This window comes from Spermophilus citellus (assembly GCF_964194105.1).
Source record: "Spermophilus citellus genome assembly, chromosome: 1".
NCBI lineage: Eukaryota > Metazoa > Chordata > Mammalia > Rodentia > Sciuridae > Spermophilus > Spermophilus citellus.
The window spans coordinates 209,621,566-209,642,643 of NC_138182.1; the positions used below are offsets into that span (position 1 = coordinate 209,621,566).

General features: G+C 33.0%; 1 protein-coding gene across 13 annotated transcripts in view; it reads left to right on the forward strand.

Annotated features, from left to right (window-relative positions):
• Nucleotides 1–21,078, forward strand: part of KIAA0825 — a 387,377-nt gene that overhangs the window by 87,418 nt on the left and 278,881 nt on the right. For all 13 annotated transcript variants that reach the window (XR_014022505.1, XM_081298010.1, XM_081298007.1 and 10 more), the window contains one exon: nucleotides 12,158–12,319. Coding sequence is in view for 12 of the 13 variants with exons in the window: in XM_081298010.1 (XP_081154136.1) it covers nucleotides 12,158–12,319 (162 nt within the window). In the remaining variant the exon portion in view is untranslated. The remainder of the gene's footprint in view (nucleotides 1–12,157; nucleotides 12,320–21,078) is intronic.

Below are 21,078 nucleotides of genomic sequence, written 5' to 3' on the forward strand. Positions count from 1 at the left end.
CAACTAATCAACTTATTAATTAAAGCCCATTCTATTTTTAAAATAGTGTGCTAAGATTAATGGGAATTTAAAAAGAAAGACCATTGCCTCCCTATCTAGATCAAGAAATAAAATACAAATATTTGAAGAGCTACTGGGAGTTATGCAGACAAGCAGTTGCAGATTTCTGGGGGGAAAGGATTCTACCAGGTAGGGGTCCCTTCTGACTTCAGTCCAGGGCAATCAAGATGTATTGAAGCCTTGTGGGTTACAGTGTGGGCAGGATCTGCAGAAACAAAAAGCAGGAGCAGATAAAAAACAGTATTTGTTTTCTGGTGTTTTCCTACACCACAAGGAAAAGGAGCTCTGGAATGAATTCTAAAATGGAGAATGTACACAAAATGGAGGGTTTTCTTGGAAAGAAAACCTGAGCTTTGTTTCTCAGGTCTTGTCACATATTCTAGCTCAAGCCTGTTTATTCTACTGGATGCCTTAGTCCATAGTTTGGTTCTACTTTCTGCTCCCCACCTCAGCTAACTCTGGAGTAACTAAAAATTTTTCATTTGATAAAACCACTTTCCCCAATGCAATTTTTTCCCCTGAAGTTTGAAATGAATTTAAAACCTGATTTTGTTTGATTGTGTCTTAAAAGCCAGTCTTTGATGCTTAGATTACATGTGGTATTATGATTAAAATAATGTCTTTAGGTACCTTCAAATCCAGGAGGTAAAAAAGACTAACCCCCCAAAAACATAAAACAGGGGGAAATGCATAGAAAGCCCAATTAAAAATTACCAAGTTATTTGTGTAGGATTTCAAATGCATTAGGAATTCAAGGAAGGAAGATTTTGGAGTAAGAAGAGCAAACCAGAAAAACTTCTTAGAGATCCGGACTTGAGTCTGGCCATGAGTATATTTTCCATAAGCTAAGAGAAAGAGAAGATTTCCTTTCACTTCAGAGGGTATCAGCAGTAGAGGTTTCTGTTGCTTGCTGAAAATAAGAAAGAGAACTATGTTTAGTACCTAGTCTATAAATAATTGATGATGGCATTAGCCATAACTCTAATCTTGCAAGTGACATTTTGTTCTTCCTCATCTATGATTCTTATACAAAAATGAAAGAGCATTTATTAAAAGAAGAATATAGTGTTTAACACAATTGAACAAAGAACTAAACAAGCCTTTTAAAGGAGTTTATACTGAGGCAAATCCATAAAACTTAAGAATAGAGTGGCTAGGTAGGTATACCAAAAATTAATATGGAGCTAATAGAGGTGGCTTTCAGAGGGGTGGTTTCCAACTCGGCAGAAGAGAGCTATGATTGACCAAGGGATAAGCTTGTTATTAGAAGAGGGAAAGGAATGCTGGGCAGAAGAACTAAGGTGTTAAATAAATGGACAGCTGAATGAGTGATGAGATACCTAGCTTAGGAACAGATCACCAAAAGTCTTAAAAGCCAGTCTTTGATGCTTAGATTACATGTGGTATTATGATAAAAAGTCTGTGAGCAGAAAGGTAACGAGAGATGTGTTTAAGAAGCAGAATTTGTCCATTGATGTATACGATTTTATAAACAGGGAAAGGATATGAGGAAGCTATCTTGAAAAGCATTCCCTCACAGCTCCCAAAAATCCAAGTGTGAATTTTGATAATACTGAGGCAAATCCATAAAACTTAAGAATAGGGTGGCTAGGTAGGTATACCAAAAATTAATATGGAGCTAATAGAGGTGGCTTTCAGAGGGGTGGTTTCCAACTTAGCAGTACCAGCACCTAGAACAAGTTAGAAATCTAAAATCTCAGGCTCCACCCCAGACTCACGGAATCAGAAACTTTTGAGGTGAGCCAGTCAATCAGTCTGTGTGTTAAGAGCTCTATAGATAATTCTAATGCATGCGAACATTTGATTGACACCAATATAGTGGTTTTTTTTTTAAGTGTGGAGTATGGAGCCAGATTTCCTTGAAGTCCTGGACTTTGTTTATGAACTTTGTGACCTTGTACAAGATATTTAACCTTTTTATACTTTAGAGGCAAATGCTAGCATTAGTTCTTTCCTCACAGAGCTTAGAGAATTAGCCTGAATGTGTGGGAAAATACTTATAACAGTATTTGATACCTACTAAGCATTACATAATTATTTTCTAATATTGGTAGATCTTGGTATTTGAAAGAAAGGTATTTGTATAAATGATAATGTACACTGAAGCGCCCATTGGCTTTTTTTTTTCTTTTGGTATTGGGGAGTACTCAAACTATGTTGAGCTCATAGAACTCAACAAGATAAGCACTAGGCCAAGTTCATCCCAGGAGCTATATATAATACACTCACCTCCATTTAAGAGGACCTGTTCTCTCCTCACCTCTCACTGCCTTTTTCTTTTCTTCCTTTTCCATCTACTCTTCCTTTCTTCTTTATCAAAATCCAGTCACCAAAAACACTCTATGCAAAAGACAATGAGTTACTTTTGAAGTATTTGTGTTTCTTGAATGAGGTTTTATGCTTCTATTGTAACATAAAATCAAGTAAGTCTAATATTTGATTATATACTAAAAATAAAAAATAAGGTTGTTTAATTTTCCATGTGTTTTTCATTTGTTCTTTTTCAGTTAAAAAATTTTCCCTTGAAGAAAAAAACCTAACAGAGCCCAGTACTGATATATATATATATATATATATATATATATATATATAAATTTTGATATAAAATATCAAAATAGGATGACAATCAACTCCTGGTATTTTCTTCATTTAGTTTCTTATTCACAGACTTCTCTTGGCATCTTATCTTATTGGTATTTCTTCTCTTCTGAACTAAAATAGTTGGAGAGGTTAATTTATTAGACAAACATGGCAGCCAGACCCCATGGTGACTGTTCTGAGTCATGGCCCTGTGAGTCTCCCCACTCTTGCTTTCAAACTGCCCTCTATACCTCTTCTCATCACTAGAGGCACTTGTTACATGGTGTCATTTACTTGCATTGCTGGCACTTTTTCTTTTTTTTTTTTTTTCTTAATTAGCAAGTGAAACCCACTTAAAGGCTTAAAGGGGCTTTTTGTAGACCATATGTCTTTTGAGAAAGACATTATTATAAAAGTTTCTGCCTCCCAGGTGCTCCAAGTTGTATTTGAAGTTTGAAGGTAATAGGACTTTACCTTTATGACTACATAACTTTTTCTTAGGTGAGAAGAGCAGCTAAAAAGGTAAGACTAACTATAAAATTTACTAGACAAAGGGCCATCACACCTGGGAAATGTCTTCCCTACCTCTAAGGCCTGCACCCTGCTCTGATAGAATAATAAGCTTATGAGGACAACTTTCCAGGAGGGTACAAAAAATTGCTATTATCACCACGGCTATCTCTTTTCATTGTAATGTTAACATACATTCATAGGAATTACAATTTTCTACCTGGTGTTAAAAAAAAGAGTGTGAAGTGAATCTTATACTTTATTTTTTAGTATAGGAGAAGAAAAGTGTTCAATCTCTCTTGAAAGGTTATGATTCAATTAGAAAATATATTAGGAAGCACACTCAGCAGATATCTTACTTAAATCTGTCTTTTTGATGATGGCATTATTTTTATTCCTGTGCTAAATTTTTAAAGTTAATTTTTTAACATGTTATATTAAGAGCTGATAATGTAATTTCTCTGTCATGGTATATTCTTTTAAAAATGAAATATTGATTTTCAGATACAACCTGAAGCTATAGTAAAAATGAATTGTTAACTTGGTTTAAGGTTTTTTCTATAGGTTAATTTTTAGTCATGATAAGAGAAAGTAACATATATGATAAGAAATATAATTAACCACACTCTAGCAAAGTTTGAGACTGAGAAAGAAATATTAGGAAGATATATCATTAATAATATACCATTATCATGTAAGTACTTAAAATTTAGAACCCATTTCATTGTACTTAAGAGACACCTTTCATGAAGATGTTTCTTGAAAGGGTCAGCATATTCAAGTATTTGCAACTGGGATTTAAATGTAACCTATTCTTTGATTAGTATCCTTAACCAACAGTGGCTATGTCAGTAGTCAGATATTCTCTCTCATGTTCTTTGTCAAAAAGAAAGAATAGAGGAGAGGAACAAGAGTATGATACTCTTGGCAAATGAGCATTAAGTCAGATCTCTTGCTAATGTAATACTGACCTCTTTTGCCAGAGGAGATGAAATGGAGTGTGAGAGAATTTTATCATTTAATAGTAAGTTTAGGTGACATCCAGTGGAGCCAGTGTTGGCCTGGGAACCATCGAAGAAAATAATAGAAGCAGTTTCTTTTCACTGACACAGAGGATAGCTTCAGGTGACTCTATCGCTACCTTTCTAGCTACTTAAGTTTCTCTAGGTATGTGAAGCAAAGCTATGTTTGTTGTATGGCCCTCTTCAAAGGGCCTTCAATACTATAATATGAAATCATATTTAGTGTAAAATTGGCATATAGTATTAATATGAAATCAATATGGGTATACAGTAATGATATGAATAAAATGAGATATTATGGAATTTTATTACTGTATAAATATTAGATTTATACTAGATGAAATATTCAATTTTTATTTTAAAAGTATGTTTATGGTGTAGGAAAATGAGTTAAGAACAATTGGTTTTGTCTCTTGACAGTCACCAAACATGTTTCATTTTTAAATCATTCATGTGGGCACTCTGATGAGTAATGGGAATATAATTATGGGGAAAAAGATCTCTACCTAAAGGAACTTAAAGTTTTAGTAGACAATTCCCAAACTAACAATTATAATGTGACATACTAAATGCTAAAATGAAGTATGTGCAAAGTGAAATAGAAAGGAGCATAGAGAACAGGACTCTAACCCAGCCTGGTATTTGAGGGTAGGCTTCTCAGAGGAGATGGCAATAGTATCTAACATTTGTACAGCACTTTCTACCTCCAGGGGATAGTGTTCTAAAGTGTTAACTCAGTTAAACCTCATATACTATTGAGGCATAAGAGACTAAGTAACTTGTATGGTCACACAGGTAGTAGACAGTAGTACCCACATTTGAACCCAGCTTTCTGGCTTGTAGATTTCAGGTGTTAGCCATTCTATATATCACCTCTTATACTCTAAATAGTGCCTCACATGATAAAACTTGGTGGGTGTGTGTGGCGGGGGCAGAAATGGAAAGAGAGAAAGAGAGAGACAGAGGGGTCCAACTTCCAGCTTCTAAAAGATAAGTGATTCCTGAATTCAAATCCAGATTCATTAACATTTATGAGGCTAAGCTTCCTCAACATTGTAATTGTTTCTCTATTCTCTGACCATTTAGGAGAGGGTTCCTGATACTTACCTGTAGGGTTTCTGAATTTCTGTCAGCTTAGATCAGGTTACATTTTCACTCAACTTCAGAGATTTAAACTTTATTCTTTTAATCATTTATTCACTCAGTCCTCATTCACTCATTCTAAATTTTACCCTATTGTGGGCGGTACATATGGAAGCCTCTTCAGAAGAGAGAAGGAATACATTCAATTCTGAAAACTAAGGTGCAAATATTTCTTTTCTTACTTTTACCTCAATTGTCTTCCTAGTCATATAAATTTGCAAAATAGTAAAAGATACAAAAACAATGCTGGAGAAAAAAGAGAAAAAACAGTTCCAATTTCTTCTCAGTGCATGTGGCAGATGCAATACCTGATTTTCCAGTTACTTTTTAGGCATACATGACAAAGAAGCTTCTTTACAAATTCAGCATTGTAGTGTTTGCATTCTGCTCTTCCCCTGTTTGTGGCTCTATGGAACCATGCACTCAGGGAGGCCTTGGCTTCTTCAGGCTCTGGTATACACTTAGTGGGCTCACCTGTTCTCTTGGGTGCTGGGAAAACTACTTCTTACTTGCTCTTATTTAGTCCCTGCTGTCTTCATATTATAAGACTGTTTAAAAGTTTTCTTTACTGGAACAAATGTATTCCATTTGGATTATGTCATAAATTTCATCTGTAATAAGACCTTCAATGGCATTTGTGTGTCACCTTTTTTATATCACTTGTCAGGTGGCACTGAGAATACCTCCCCACTGAAAATGGATCCATTTGCAGTCAATAGCAGGGTGGCTAATGTTCATTTTTCTTGGGAAAACTGAAATGTGCACCTTTTATCCTATTATACTGATCCACCAGCTTCAGATTATCTGAGTTTGTAGCTTCTCATTTTCTCCAGTATCTTAATGCTATTATTAACAAGAATTCTGTTGCTAATGGTTTTTGAAAATAATATGTGTGCTTTCAGCCACTACCTGTATTCTTATGGTTTGTCTGATTTAGCTGAAGTTAGAAATTCATTCCAAATGCTGTTTTGTTGCAGATCAATTATGAGAAGCCTTAATATTTATCTGGATATATTTTCTATGTCCTAAATTTTACTAGAAGAGAATGGGACTAATTATTTATCTATCAGTCATGAGGTGAAAAACACTTTTATTTTTCTGAACTAGGGATTGAACCCAGGGGCTCCCTACCACTGAGCTATTATTCACGTCCTTTATAATTTTTATTTTGGGACAGGTTCTTGACTAGTTGCCCAGGCTCACCTTGAATTTAGGATTCTCATTCCTCAGCCTCCTGAGTCGCTGGGATTACAAGTGTTGCCACTGTTCCTGGGCACTTTTAAATATATAGTCTGTATTCTTTATGAATGATACATCAATAAATATATCATATGAACATATAGATATTTATGTATACAAACATATATATATAGATATCTGTAAATACACATTTATAAATATATGCACATTTATTTATATACGTATGTGGAAAGAGAGAGAGCAAGAGAACTTTTTTTGGTAAATGTTATTTATGTATATATATTTATGTATATACATATATATGTATGTTTACTGTCATGGGTATCTACAAAGAACAAATAAAAAAAGAAAAAAATTCTGAGAACATCTATTCCCTTTTTTTCAGGATGAAATTTTACCCCTGAAGCATAATTTTATTTTTTAAGAACACAAAAAAAATCATACCTTAGAAGGATGTGCTTTAATATGCTCTGTTTCCTAGTCCATCGTTTTTATATTCTTTTGCACACATTTTCTATTTTAGAAGTAATTGTCGATTGTATTTTGTCAAACAGAATACTATACAGACTGTTTATAGAGCATTATAAATTTTCTTTATTTACAAACTCACACTATAAATACTTGTTGTTTTGAAGATTACATTTTGTAATTAGGTATAAAATATGTGTTTTGGGCCAAACCTAGCTATTTCTAGGGCCCATGAAACTTCAATTGTTTTGTTTTTTTTTACCGGACGTTTTTCAGTCCTACTTTATATAAAAGATTATGCTTGGTTCAGAGATGCTGAAAATGAATAAACTGGGCTTAGTCTTTGACATTATGGAAATCATTTTATGTTTGTGACAAATGAACTTCAACTAGTCTTTAGTCTTTTTTTTTTTTTCCCTAATAGCAGTTTTTCTTTTGCCTAGGGAAAGTCTATACAATGTGCTCTTTAAAATTTCCTACAGATTATCCATATTTCTTTCCAAATTTGAGGCCAGCCTGGGCAACTTAGGGAGACCCTGTCTCAAAATAAAGCATATAAAGGCCTGGGGGGTCTAGTTCATTGCTAAAGCACTTGCCTAGTTTATATGAAGCCCTGGGCTCAATCCCCAGGAAGCATCACAGAAAAAAAAAAGTCATCCGTGTTTTACACACTAGTACCTTTTTGGTTGACTTTCTAATATCAGAATCCAGATTTTCTGATGCCTAATGGGTGATTTTTAACCAAAAGTATTGTAACTATAGAGCTCATGGACCCCTCAGGCAGTGGTCTCAAATTTTAGTGTGCAAAAAAACTCACTTGGGAAGTTAACTTAAAAGGAATATTTGTGGGGCTGATTGCACAGAGATGCTGATTCATGAGATCTGGAGGTGATCCTGGGATTTGCATTTTTAGTAATCCAGGAGATCCTGGACCTTACTGTCCTTTGAGAGCATCAGTGGATTTTTAGAAAGTTAGGTTTTAGCCCTCAAACTGTGCCTACATGGAGATTTTCCAATAAGTGGATTTAGGAGACTTTTCATTAATTTCTTTAAAGGGTCTGCAAAAAACACCATGATGATATTAGGAGCAGCAGTTTACAAGTGAAAGAGAATACTAGTAAAATCAGTCACACAACCAGCCTCAAGAATCCACATGGGAAAGTCTAACAATGAAAATAAAAACAGATATAAATACTCAGGTTGCACAGTGATCACCTGAACAGTTGTTTTTAAGAAAAACTCACAAATGAATTGGTGTGTTGGGAAACTGGGGTTCACGGGTGGAAAATTTGAGAAACATTGTTTTATTTTTTTACTTTATTATAGAAGCAAACAGAAACTTTAATATGCTAATTTGCATTATGAATCACCTTAATACAATGTAGTATGTAGGATTTCCCAAGCTTATTTGATCATATAACCTTTTTCAAATGGTTATCAGTTTGAAAATACCCTTTAACAGAGGAACAAACATTAGTCTCTGTATGCAACATAGAAGTAACTTTCATCATAAGCCTGTTGTGAAGTAAAATTTAAAATGTTCTCTAAATAGTCTGAAAAATAGGAAGGCAGAGAAGTTTGGACTGCATTTTAGAAAATTTTAAATTAAAATTATGGAAGAAAAAAATTATTTAGTTATTATTTACATAGACTTACTTTTTACTAGTTGATGGTAAACTAAAGGAAGTCTTGCCCTAAAATGGAAATTTTTTCTTTATAATATTATTAAGATTTAGGTGAAATTTATATTTCCTAAGAATCAGAGATCTGGGGTTATAGCTCTGTAGTAGAATTCTTGCCTAGTACATGTGAGGCACTAGGTTCAATCCTCAGCATCACATAAAAATAAATAAAATAAAGGTGTTCATCTACAACTAAAAAAATTAGAGCTCATTATACAATAATCAACAGTCGTCAGTCATTATTTCAGATAGTTTATAGCAATCATTGGTGGCAGGCCAAAGATTGTATGTATAAACATGTATGTCCAAGTCTTCTTGAAAGCAAAGCAGTTCCATAGTTATTTAAATAAATAATTTAATGAATGAATAAATAAAGATCAGATTGACATAGATGAAGAAAGAGGCTCTCTGGATCAATTGATTATATCCAGATGAAGTTTTCTGGAGAGGTGATCTGGAGGAGAGGAACAAACAGAAATCATATTCAAATAAAAGGAAAAGAGATTACTTTAAAGAAAGGAAATTTCTGCTGGGAGAAATCCTTTCCTAATTTAGCTAGCAGTGAAGAATCTCAGGGACAGAAAACTAGATATGTTTCCGTACATAGAAATCATGAACTAAGTGCGATGATTAGGATGCTAGTCCTGTGAGATAACAGTGGGGGAAATAAGTCAAATAAGTTTGGGAAATGCAATTCCATCCTTTGTGTTTAATTTTGCTTTAATTGGCCTTTCACAAAATGAATTTATCACAGAAGTATTTTCCCCATAAATTAAGAACCCTCACAATACTCTTGGGAGAACACTGAGCTAATAATGATAGGAAATAAGGACTACTAATTAATGGGGCTCCACCATAATCATTGCTTCTTTGGGACAAAAATGATTAGATTTAGGTCATACATATTATTCTGTCCTCTTTCATTATTAAGTTCTAAAGATTTGTTGAATTAAAATGGATTTGCTTTTCAATATTGTGATTTGTCTGAAATAAGGTCTTTCTAACTCTGGATCATAAACATAACACCTCTTCATGTAGAATCCTTAATTCCTACATAATTTTAAACAAGTGCTTTGTTTGTTGGTTTGTTTGTTGGTTGGTTTTTTTGTGGTGCCAGGGATTGAACCCAGGGCTTTCTGCATGTAAGGCAAGCACTCAACCAACTGAGTTATATCCCCAGACCCCAGGTTGTAGTGTTTTGACCGTTAAAGATTTTTCTTGGGATGTTTCTTTGCTTATTCTGTAAATATTTATAATTATTCCAATTTAGAATTCAACCAAATAAAGCCTTGTTAAATATGGTTAATTTTTATTCACACCATTGAATGGCCTTTCCTGATAAAGAATTGGGAAAGATTCTTAACATCTTTGAAAATTTGTTTCAAAAATATATTAAATTCAAAAGGAACTTTACAATTTAGAAGGTTAAACTAGCCTCTTATTTCCATGATTAAAGATTAAAAGAAATCAAATTAGCCAAATGCAAATCAAGCAATGACTAAATAGAACATGATTTATGTATTTTTTTTCTTTTTCTTTTTTGATGCATGATATGTCTGGCAAAATTTTAGTTATATATGCTCCTTGTATATCTTCTGAACTCTGGAATTCTTAAAGAATGCTAAATGTAATTAGGGCTATTTAGAGGTAGGTTTTAATGTATATGGGACTGAGGTCAATGTAGAGATGAAATGGAGTTTTTGTAGGTATTTGTAGATTTCAAAAATTTTTTTTTGTATTTTTTAAGAACAAAACTAAATTCCACAGTTGAAGTTAGTAGATATCTTTCTCATGTACATGCACAGACATCATGACATTTTTTTTTGTTCTCAGTGAAAGACCATAATATGACTATAAGTTTGATGCCAATATTTTAAAGATTGACTGAAGTGAAGTGGATTATCTATAAAATAATCACATTTCTGGAAACTTCTAAATCCACGTGAGGAAAGTAATCTTTTTTGTTTTTTGATTTGTAACCACCAGACTGACTCCTACATAATTTCTGAAGAGCATTCTTTAATATTTTCTCTTCAAAAACACTTAATGCTTACTTCATCAGTGTTTACAAATTTTTTCCAATTTATAATTTTTCCTCAAGATAATCCTCAAATATATATTTTAAGAAATAGAATTAAGGGACTGGAGTTGTAGCTCAGTGGTAGAGCACTTACCTAGTATATGTGAAGCACTGGGTTCAATTCTCAGCACCACATGTAAATAAATAAATAAGGGTCCATCAACAACTAAAAAATATTTTTAAAAAGAAGTGGCATTAATAAGGGATTCTTTAAATCCCTGAGAACATGATCAAAAGTGTCATGTGGTGATGTCAACCTAAAATGAAAACAAATTTATCTTGAGGGATGTAATAAATGAACTGTTTCCAAATTCTTAGAGTATAAGGTGTTCTCTATAATAATAAAGTGGTAGTAAGACTTGACTAGTAACATAATTATAAAAAGAAAAATCAATCTTCATTTATTTTTAGTTATATTGTTCTTAGGCAAGCAAGAGATACCACAATTATTTAGACAGGTGTTATTTTTAAACATGATTTCATGAACTATATAGTCTATATTCTCTTGCTGAATTAGTTTATTTCTTTTTAATGATATAGAAATAACATGTATAAGATCTTGAAGAGTGATATATCCTCATCTGGTCTTTTTTTAAAGCTTTTATTTTAATTTCAGTCTTACAAAAGAAGTTGCCAGAATAATATGAAGAATTCCAAAATTTCTTTCATACTCATATTTATCAAATGTTAATATTTTGCAGTTTATCACAATACTACATTTCTTTTCTATTCTCAAAACTTATTTTCTGAAGTGAGAGTAAGTTACAAACATTACTAAAGAGTATTCTCTTTCATAATAGTACAGTTGGTTAAATCAGAATATTAACAGTCATGCAATAATAGCTTTGGATTATAGATTTGCTCAAATTTCACCAAATAACCCCAATAATGTCCTTTACTGCAAACTAAAATGTTGATCATGCATTGACTTAGTTTTCATATCTTTTTAGGCTTATTTAGACTAGAATATTTCATAGTCTTTTTGTTTCCTGACCCTACACTCCAAAAGAAAGTATCTGCTATTTTGTAGAATGTCCCTCAATTTGAGTTTGTCTGATGTTTCCTCATGATTATATTCAAGTTGTGCTAGACTTTAAAAACATAAGATTGTATAAGATTTCAGAACAACACATCACATCCCTATTTATAACTCTAAGAATGAACCTAATTAATTATTTGCCATATTTGCATCAAGCAGAATATTTATGTCCAACTTCCAAGAAGAAAGGACTTTCCTAGGAGATTTTCTATGTGTTTCTTAATGAACAAATTTGTTACACTTATGGAGTGTCTTGTTAGTTTGGATGGTTTATGATGCCATATAGATTGTTCTAATATTTACTGAGAAAACAAACAAAATGTTCAACAGTATTGATCTTCTCTTCATACAGTTACACCTGAATGCCCACGGACAGGAAGAAACATTTTCCTTTCGTTTGATGAACTCAAATTCTTATCACAACTCATAAAATCTTTTCTGAATCTGGAAAATGATGTTCAAGGGCTGTATGAAGAAATGTTTTTATTGCTTAAGATGCCCAGGAATACTTCAGGTAATATACTGTTTTGTTTAAATGTTTAAATCTACAATTTCTCTCTGTTTTTGCTTCCTGCCACTTTGAATCTGTACCATCACTTGGAAAAAATACACGGTAAAATTCTTGAGATAAACATTCAGTATAGTGCACACCATGGATTTTATTTTTATCTTTTGTACTTGGCAGATTCCTTAGTTCAAATTAGCAAAGTTGAGTCTGGATAATTGTCTACAGTTAAAATCAGATTGATTTTTTTCCCCAAAAATACACAGCCTGGTCTATGGAAAAAATAAGCATACTGGGTAATGCAGTGTCTCCTTTTCTGCCACTAGCAGCCAGATGATCTTTTTTTTAAAAAAAATTATTTTTGTAATTGTAGATGGACAGCATGCTTTATTTTGTTTTTCTTCCCCCAATTTTATTCATTTATTCCACTTTCAGCATTCATAATTTCTTTGTGTAGGTCCAAATTTCAGTTTGATATAATACATTTTTTTGTCTAAAGAATATCTTTTCACATTGCTAGTAGACAAGTATGCTTAATTATATATTTTTAGTGTTTATGAAATCCATTATTTCTTTATTTTTTATTTCAATTTGTTATATATGACAGCAGAATGTATTACAATTCATATTACACATATAGAGCACAATTTTTCATATCTCTGATTGGACACATGTAGTGTCACACCATTTGTGTCTTCATATATGTACTTAGGGTAATGATATCCATCTCATTTCACCATCTCTCCTAACCCCATGCTCTCTCCCTTCCCCTCCTTCCCCTTTGCCCTATCTAGAGTTCATTTAATCCTCCCATCTCTCCCTTCCCCCCACAGCATATTATGGATTAGCATCCTTAAATCTGAGAAATCATTTGGCATTTGGTGTTTTGGGATTGGCTAATTTCACTTAGAATTATAGTCTCCAGCTTCATCCATTTACCTGCAAATGCCATGATTTTATTCTCTTTTAATGCTGAATAATATTCCATTATGTATATATACCACATTTTCTTTATCCATTCATCTAATGAAGGGCATCTAGGTTGGTTCCACAATTTAGCTATTGTGAATTGTGCTGAAATAAACATTGAAGTGGCTGTGTCCCTGTAGTATGCTGCTTTTAAATCCTTTGTGTATAGGCTGAGGAGCCGGATAGCTGGGTCAAATGTTGTTCCAATTCCACTTTTCCAAGGGTTTTCTGAACTGCTTTCCATATTGGCTGCACGAACTTGTGGTCCTACCAGCAATGTATGAGTGTGCCTTTTTCCCCACATCCTCACCAGCACTTATTGTTGTTTGCATTCTTAATAGCTGCCATTCTGACTGGAGTGAGATAAAATCTTAAGAGTAGTTTTGATTTGCATTTCTCCAATTGCTAGAGATGTTGAACATTTTTTCATATATTTGTTGTTGATTTGTGTATCATCTTCTGAGAAGTGTCTGTTCAGTTCCTTGGCCCATTTATTGATTGGGTTATTCGTTTTTTCTTATGTTAAGATTTTTGAGTTCTTTATATATCCTCAAGATTAGTGCTCTGATGTGCGTGTGGTAAAAATTTGCTCCCAAAATGTAGGCTCTCTTTTTACCTCACTGATTGTTTCTTTTGCTGAGAAGAGCCTTTTTAGTTTGAATCCATCCCATTTGTTTATTTTTATGTGGTGCTAAGGAACAGACCCAGAGACTCACACATGCTAGGCACTCTGTCACTGAGCTACTGCCCCAGCCCAGCCAGATGATCTTGAGTAAAACGTTTAGTCTCTTTGACCTCAGTTTTCTCATCTTCAAAATAATCATGGAGGAGTGCCTTTAGTTTCTATTAGAATTTTCATTCTCTTTTAGAATTAGACGCTTCAGATTCCAAAATGTTATAAAGAGTTGTGAGGATTAAATGACTTAGTGAATGAAGTACTTAAAGAAATGTCTAGCATATCATATGCAAGCAATACAAGTAATAAATGTGAGTTATTGAAAATAGTAATTACATAGTATGTTGTTTCAGGTTCAGTTAGTCTTAACAAAATCCCTTTGAAGAAAGCTGCACTATGAAATAGTGTTTCTAACATTAAATGTAGAATTCAAAGATGGAATAATGACTGTTGTCATGTCTATATTTATAGATTTCATTTTTATCATAATGGAACATACAAAACTCTCTGTTATATGATGCCATATATCATTTTAGAGAAAATGACTACATCTGCAAAATAAAATGAGGGAAGCAGGGATTAACAAATAATCTGAAAATTTCAACCCCAAAGCCCAGTTTTTTAATAAAGAAATTACATATATAAACATATGGAGCAAATTAAATGTATTTTTAAAGTACTTTGCCTTATGTAAATAACATTAGAAAAATTGTAGGATTGACGTTTGTTTTACATTAAGTTGTTTCCTGGCTTTCTGTGTTTCAGGTTAAGTAGCACTATTATAATGCAAATCACTGTTAGTACTTTTTCTTACTATAATGAAATACCTGATGCTAGATAATTTATAAACAAAGGAGGTTATTTAGCACACAGTATTGTAAGACTGAAAGTCCAAAAGGTATGGTGCTGGCTTTGGTGAGGGCTCTCCTAACTGTACTGCCACATAGCAGATGGCATCACACTGGCAAGAGCACAAGCAAAAGGAAGAGATCATATGGCCAGACAGAAAGCCAGAAAGGAAGATCCAGGCTTGATCTTTTTATAAAAACCTTCTCACAAAAACTAACAGTCCCAAGATAAGTACCTTGATCCCATCCAGGGTGAATGCTCCAACAACTCCCCACTAGTCTGCATCTCTTGTAGATCCCATCATCTTCACACTACCACACTAAGGACTAACTTTTCAACACATGAATCCTTGCAGAATAGACTCAAACCATATTCAAATTGTAGTGACCACTTTTCCAAATATGGAGCTAATTTTAAGAAAAATAGAGGTTGATTATAGATTTGTGAAACTGACAAAAAAATAAAACTATAAGAAAATAAATATGAATTTCTGTTAAAAAGAGAATGAAAAATATTTAATTGACATATTGGTGCCTTGAACAGTTGACATTTGTTTTTGGTAGTCATTTCATCATGCCTGGCTAAGATCAAGCAGCTCTCATCCACCTCCCTAGTTGATCTCTTATGAAGTGTACATTAAAAAATAGAATGAACTCCAAAACATACAGGCACCTACCAATTGAGAATCATCTTGATTTGGTACTAGATCAGGCCCTTGAGAATTTGTGTCATTTCTGAGAACTTTATTATTCTTAAGGGTATCAAAAATTCAAAGTTGAAGTTGTGTGTTATAAGTATTTAAAGATATAAAATGACATGGTTAAGAATTGAAGAAAAAATTAACATGTTGATATCAGAGAAAAAGGAGAAAAAGAAAAAGCTCATTCAGCTATCAAGCAATGTAGAGACTTGCAAATTCTGAATATCTGAGAGCAATAGTAACCATTTTTTAAATAAAATTCACAAAGAATATATATAATTATGCCATAATGTACTGTCTTACCCCAAATTTGTCATCATAAAAGCAGTATGGCAGATAACAGCAACTTCAACATCACATTAATGATAGTGTACTAAACAAACATACTTGTTGATTATCAAACATAGTATATAGAAGGAATTTTGAACAGTAGGCATAAGAATCAACTGAGGAAGAATAGAAGTACTTTGAATTAGACCAAGGGGAATGAAGGGAAGGGAGGGGGAATGGGAATAGGAAAGATAGTAGAATGAATCAGACATTACTATCCTATGCGCATATATGATTACACAACCAGTGTAATTCTACATCATGTACAACCAGAAGAATGAGAAGTTATACTCCATATATGTATAATATGTCGAAATATATTATGCTACCATGTATAACTAATAAAAACAAATAAAAATCTTAAAAAAGAAATGACTGAGGAGTAGAACACCTTCTTGTGGGATGTGTATTCTTCTATATTTAAATTTCTATTTTTTTGTGATAACGACAAGATTGATTTAATCTGACACAAGTTTATGTAAATGGTACTCTGAGAAGAATGATCTTGAGGAAAATTTTCAAGAAATATCTTAAATATGGGCTGGGGATGTGGCTCAAGCGGTAGCGCGCTCGCCTGGCATGCGTGCGGCCCGGGTTCGATCCTCAGCACCACATACAAACAAAAGATGTTGTGTCCGCCGAGAACTAAAAAAATAAAATAGTTTCACTTTAAAAAAAAATATATCTTAAATATTTTATCCAGTGTATCCAAGTTAATCAATCTTTATCAAAGGAATTGGTTTTTTAAATGAACAAGATTCTGTGAAACAGATGACTAAAGAACCAAATGTATCTTAACTATTGAATATTCCTTATGGTTAATGATTTGCTTAAAAATCTTATGTGGGAGAGAATGAGGGGGAAAAAAGAGAATAAGTCATTTGGTTTGTTGTATATTTGTTTTGATTGGAGCATATTTTGTTAACTTGGAAAAAGTTTCCTACCATGGCTATATAACTTAAACAATCTGATGAAAGTTAAGATTTTTTTCTTCACTGTCTATAAATGTTGTAAAAATGTACTTAACAGGTACTTAGCATCACAAAGAGAAAATATAAGATGATTAACCAAATATTTTACTTTCTAGTTTGATATTTACTATAATATTGTAGATGTAGCCAAATTGGCAGTTCTCTTAGTAATTTGAATGTGAACAAGAGTTTTGTAGAGAAAGAGTTTTTTTTTTTTTTTTCAGAGAAAGAAAAGATACTTAGTTGTTTTATGTATTTGCTTTTATTTGGTCATGCTTTGATGGCTAATTTCATCGTTTTAGAGTACAACAGGACGTTATTTGACTGTTATGATGCCTTATTATTGCATTTTGTTTAGGTGATGGCATTTTATGGACTGGTTTTGGGTTTGCTTTATGGGGCATTTCTAATGCTCCTTCAGAATAAAGTTGTTCTTTGGGCAGTTCCTCAATTTTTCCAAAGGTGGCATCTGAGATTTATCTAAACCAGGAGGTTTCTTGGTCCTCATTTTTCTTTAGCCCCAGCAATGACAAAGCGCAATGGCTGCTTCAATTGGATGTAAGAAGAACACTTAGGGTTTGTCTCAGAAGAATCAAAGATTTCAGATCTTCTGAAAGATTGTTTGTACTCTTAGGGGGTCTTAAGAGGGGTCAAATGGCTTCTAAGAGTTCCTTAGCTAGATGGTTAAGGGATTGTATTAGGGAGGCGTATGTAGTTAAGGTAAAGAGGCTCCTAGGGTTTGTAAAGCTCATTACTCTAGGACTTTAGCTGTTTCTTGGGCAGAGAGGTCGAAGGCTTCCACATTGGAAATTTGCAAGGTGGCCACCTGGGCTTCTCTTCATACTTTTTCATGGTATTATCTCTTGGATGTAGTCTCTTCTACAGATTCAGCTTTTGGTGGGAGGCTGCTTGTGAGCCAGAAAAGAACAGTGAAGAAAAGAAAGACTTGTAGTTCCCACTTAGAGCTGCCAACAAGGCAAGTTGCTTTGTAGTGCACACAATGGGAACCTATGAAGACCAATTTGGGTGTGAAAGTGGATGTCACAGGGAAGTACTGCCAACCCGCACTCTCTATGAAAGAAAGAGGCAGTGTGGAAACTAACCAGCACTATAAAATGAACCACAGAGAACTCTGTAGGGGAAACTGTTGAGCAGCTGGCACTCTTGTGACCCTCTGCTCTCTTCTGAGATCCTTAATCTAGGCATGCTCTTAGAGAGACCATATTGATCACGTGCAAATATATGATGAGCCAAAAATGGACTACCTTTTCTAGACAATAACAAGTATATAGAATTTTAAATATTTTTAAAAATATATTACTATAATTCCCCAAGTGTTCACAAAGCTCATAAAGTCTTACACTGTCCAAATTTGAAATTGACCATTTTGAATTCCAAAGAAATATAAAAATGCCACAATTCATTAAAATCACAAGAGATCTTATTACTATGGATTCAGTATTATTAATCCTGCCTAAAAATAATCCCATTTGCTTTCCCATAAAATATTAAGCTTTTAAAAATTTTTTAAATTTTTTGGGGGAAATATATTTTAAAGGTTATCATAATTACTTGATTATTCACTTTTTTCCTCTCTCTAAAATTGTGCACCTGGAAGAGAAGTCTTGGAAAGCTTATCTTTTTTCCTTACTCATCTTGAAAATAGGCAGATGGTTTATATAAATATCTGAGCACATTACATTTAGTGAATAAACATAATGTATTTGGGAGTGAAATGATAAATACATGTCTTTTTTCCTAAGACTTAAACTATACCTACATGATGGCAGATAGTTATTTCCAGAAAGAAATTTGCAAAGTGTATACTTGAAACTAGTGTCAATGTTCTCAGGCTAAGTACCTTTTAGTAACTAACTTAGAAATGATCCCTGAATGTATAGTCTTGATAAGTACCTTTTAAATAAACTAGTTTTATGAGCTATTTGTAGAAAAGTAAAGTGACATTAGGAATCCAAGTGTTGTCCCTTCATGTCAATAACAACATGATCTTTATTATTTTTTTCTAATTTAAAAATTTTTGTTGAATAGAACTAAATGTATACTGTAAAACTTTTAAACAGGACAAAGGGTAAATGATGAAGTTATGTCTTTTTTCACTTTGCTTGTCCAGTTTGCCTTTTCATAGATGACTACTTCCAAAAATATCCCCAGGATTAAATGACAAAATTTTGTTATACTATGCAAATGTCCTTTTATTAACAACTCAGAAAGTATAGAATACCTAATTCTTTCTAACAGCTGAATAGTTTTCCACAGGTGCATGTATCATAATTTAATTCGCTCTTCATTAAAGAATATATAGAGTTTTTTTCCCTTCATTTACAACCACAAATAATAAGGCAAATTTCCTTGAATTTTTTCTTACATGTACAGAAGTAAATCTGAAGGGCAGATTTCTAAAGTGGAATTGTCAAGCAAAGAGGTATGGTCATAAAGAGGATGAAAAGATAAGCAACAGACTAAAAAAAATTATAAAGCATATGAAAAAGAACTTGTATACAAAGAACTCTTAAAATCCAACAAGAAAACAGACAACACAATTAAAAATGCATAAAATACCTTAATATACACCTTAAAAAAGAAGATATATAGATAGTAAATAAGCATATGAAAAGATACTCAGCATCACATGTCAATAAGGAAATGCAAATTAAAACATGATACCACTATACACCTATAGAATGGCTAACATCCAAAATGCTAACATCACCAAATTCTGGCAAGGATGTGGAGTGACAAGAACTCTCATTCATTGCTGTTAGAAATGCAAAATTGTACAGCCTCTTTGTAAGTCAATTTGGCAGTATTTTACAAAGCTAAACATAGCCTTTCCATATAATCTAGCAATTGCACTCTTAGGTATTTATCCAAATGAGATGAAAACTTAGCGTCCACACAAAAACCTGCATACAAATGTTTATACCGGTTTTATTCATAATTGCCCAAACTTGGAAGCAACTAAAATATTCTTCAATAGGTAAATGGATAAAAAACTGTGGTATGTCAATACAATGGAATATTATTAATCAATAAAAAGAAATAAGATGTCAATCCATGAGAAAACATGTATAAAACTTAAATGTGTATTGTTAAGTTAAAGAAGCAATCTAAAAAGGCTGTATGCTGTAAGATCCCAACTATATGACATTATGGAAAAAGCAAAACTATAGAAACAGGGGGTAGAAAGTCAAAGGGGTAGAAGGGAGTGGTAGAGGGTAAAATGTGTGCCAGGGGTAAAAGAGAGGAGAGATACATAGGTGATGCAGAGGGTATTCTTAGAGCAGTGAAATTATTCCATATGATATAGTAATGGTGGCTACATGACACTGTGTGTTTGGCAAGACCCATAGAGTTGCACAACACAAAGAGTAAGTACTAATGTAAACTGTGAAGTTCAATTAATAATAATATTTCAGTATTGGTTTTATTGGCTTAGTTGTAACAAATATACTACATCATTGCCACATGTTAACAATAAGAGAAACTGAGCAGAGGGAGGAAGTGTGTGAAAACTTCTTGTACATTCTATTCAATATTTCTATAAGTCTGAAATTTATCTAAAAAATAAAGCCTATTTTTAAATGAACATTTTGAGGACAATTACCAAGTCATTTTATTATATCTATTTTGACTTTTAATGATATTTTTGTACTGCAGAATTTTTTATGGCTTTTCCTGTTTGTGTCCTAAGCTTTCTCTACATGACTCTTTTGAAAAATATTCCATATTTTTTTCAAATTTGCCTATATTTTTATTTTTCTTTCTTTAAAAATCTGTGAGTAATCTGGATTTTTGGTTCAAAGTTAGAACTGATCTTATTTATTTCACCATCTTCCTAAAAAGAAATTATAAAATAATAACCATAAGACAAAGAATTTTAGGAGAGATACTGGGGTCTGAATTAGAACATGATATAGTCCATTCTTGTATAATTATTTCAAAATGGATTCTACTGACATGTATAACTAAAAAGAACCAATAAAAAGGAAAAAAAGTAAAAGCATTTTAGGTTAAATTGTATAATACTCTTTGAGTCTAAAACCTTCTCTATGCTCTGATGTGTCTTGGGAAATGGATTCTTAAACTGCAGTTCATGAATAAGCTTTGTAAGAGGACCTGAGAGTCCCAAAGTGGTATGAGTGTGCATGTGTTCACACTCTTGCATGGGTGCACATGCACACAATTACCTGCCATCTAGTCATATTATGTATCTTTGCATGGAGTGTTCTGTAACTTTAAATAAATTCTCAGA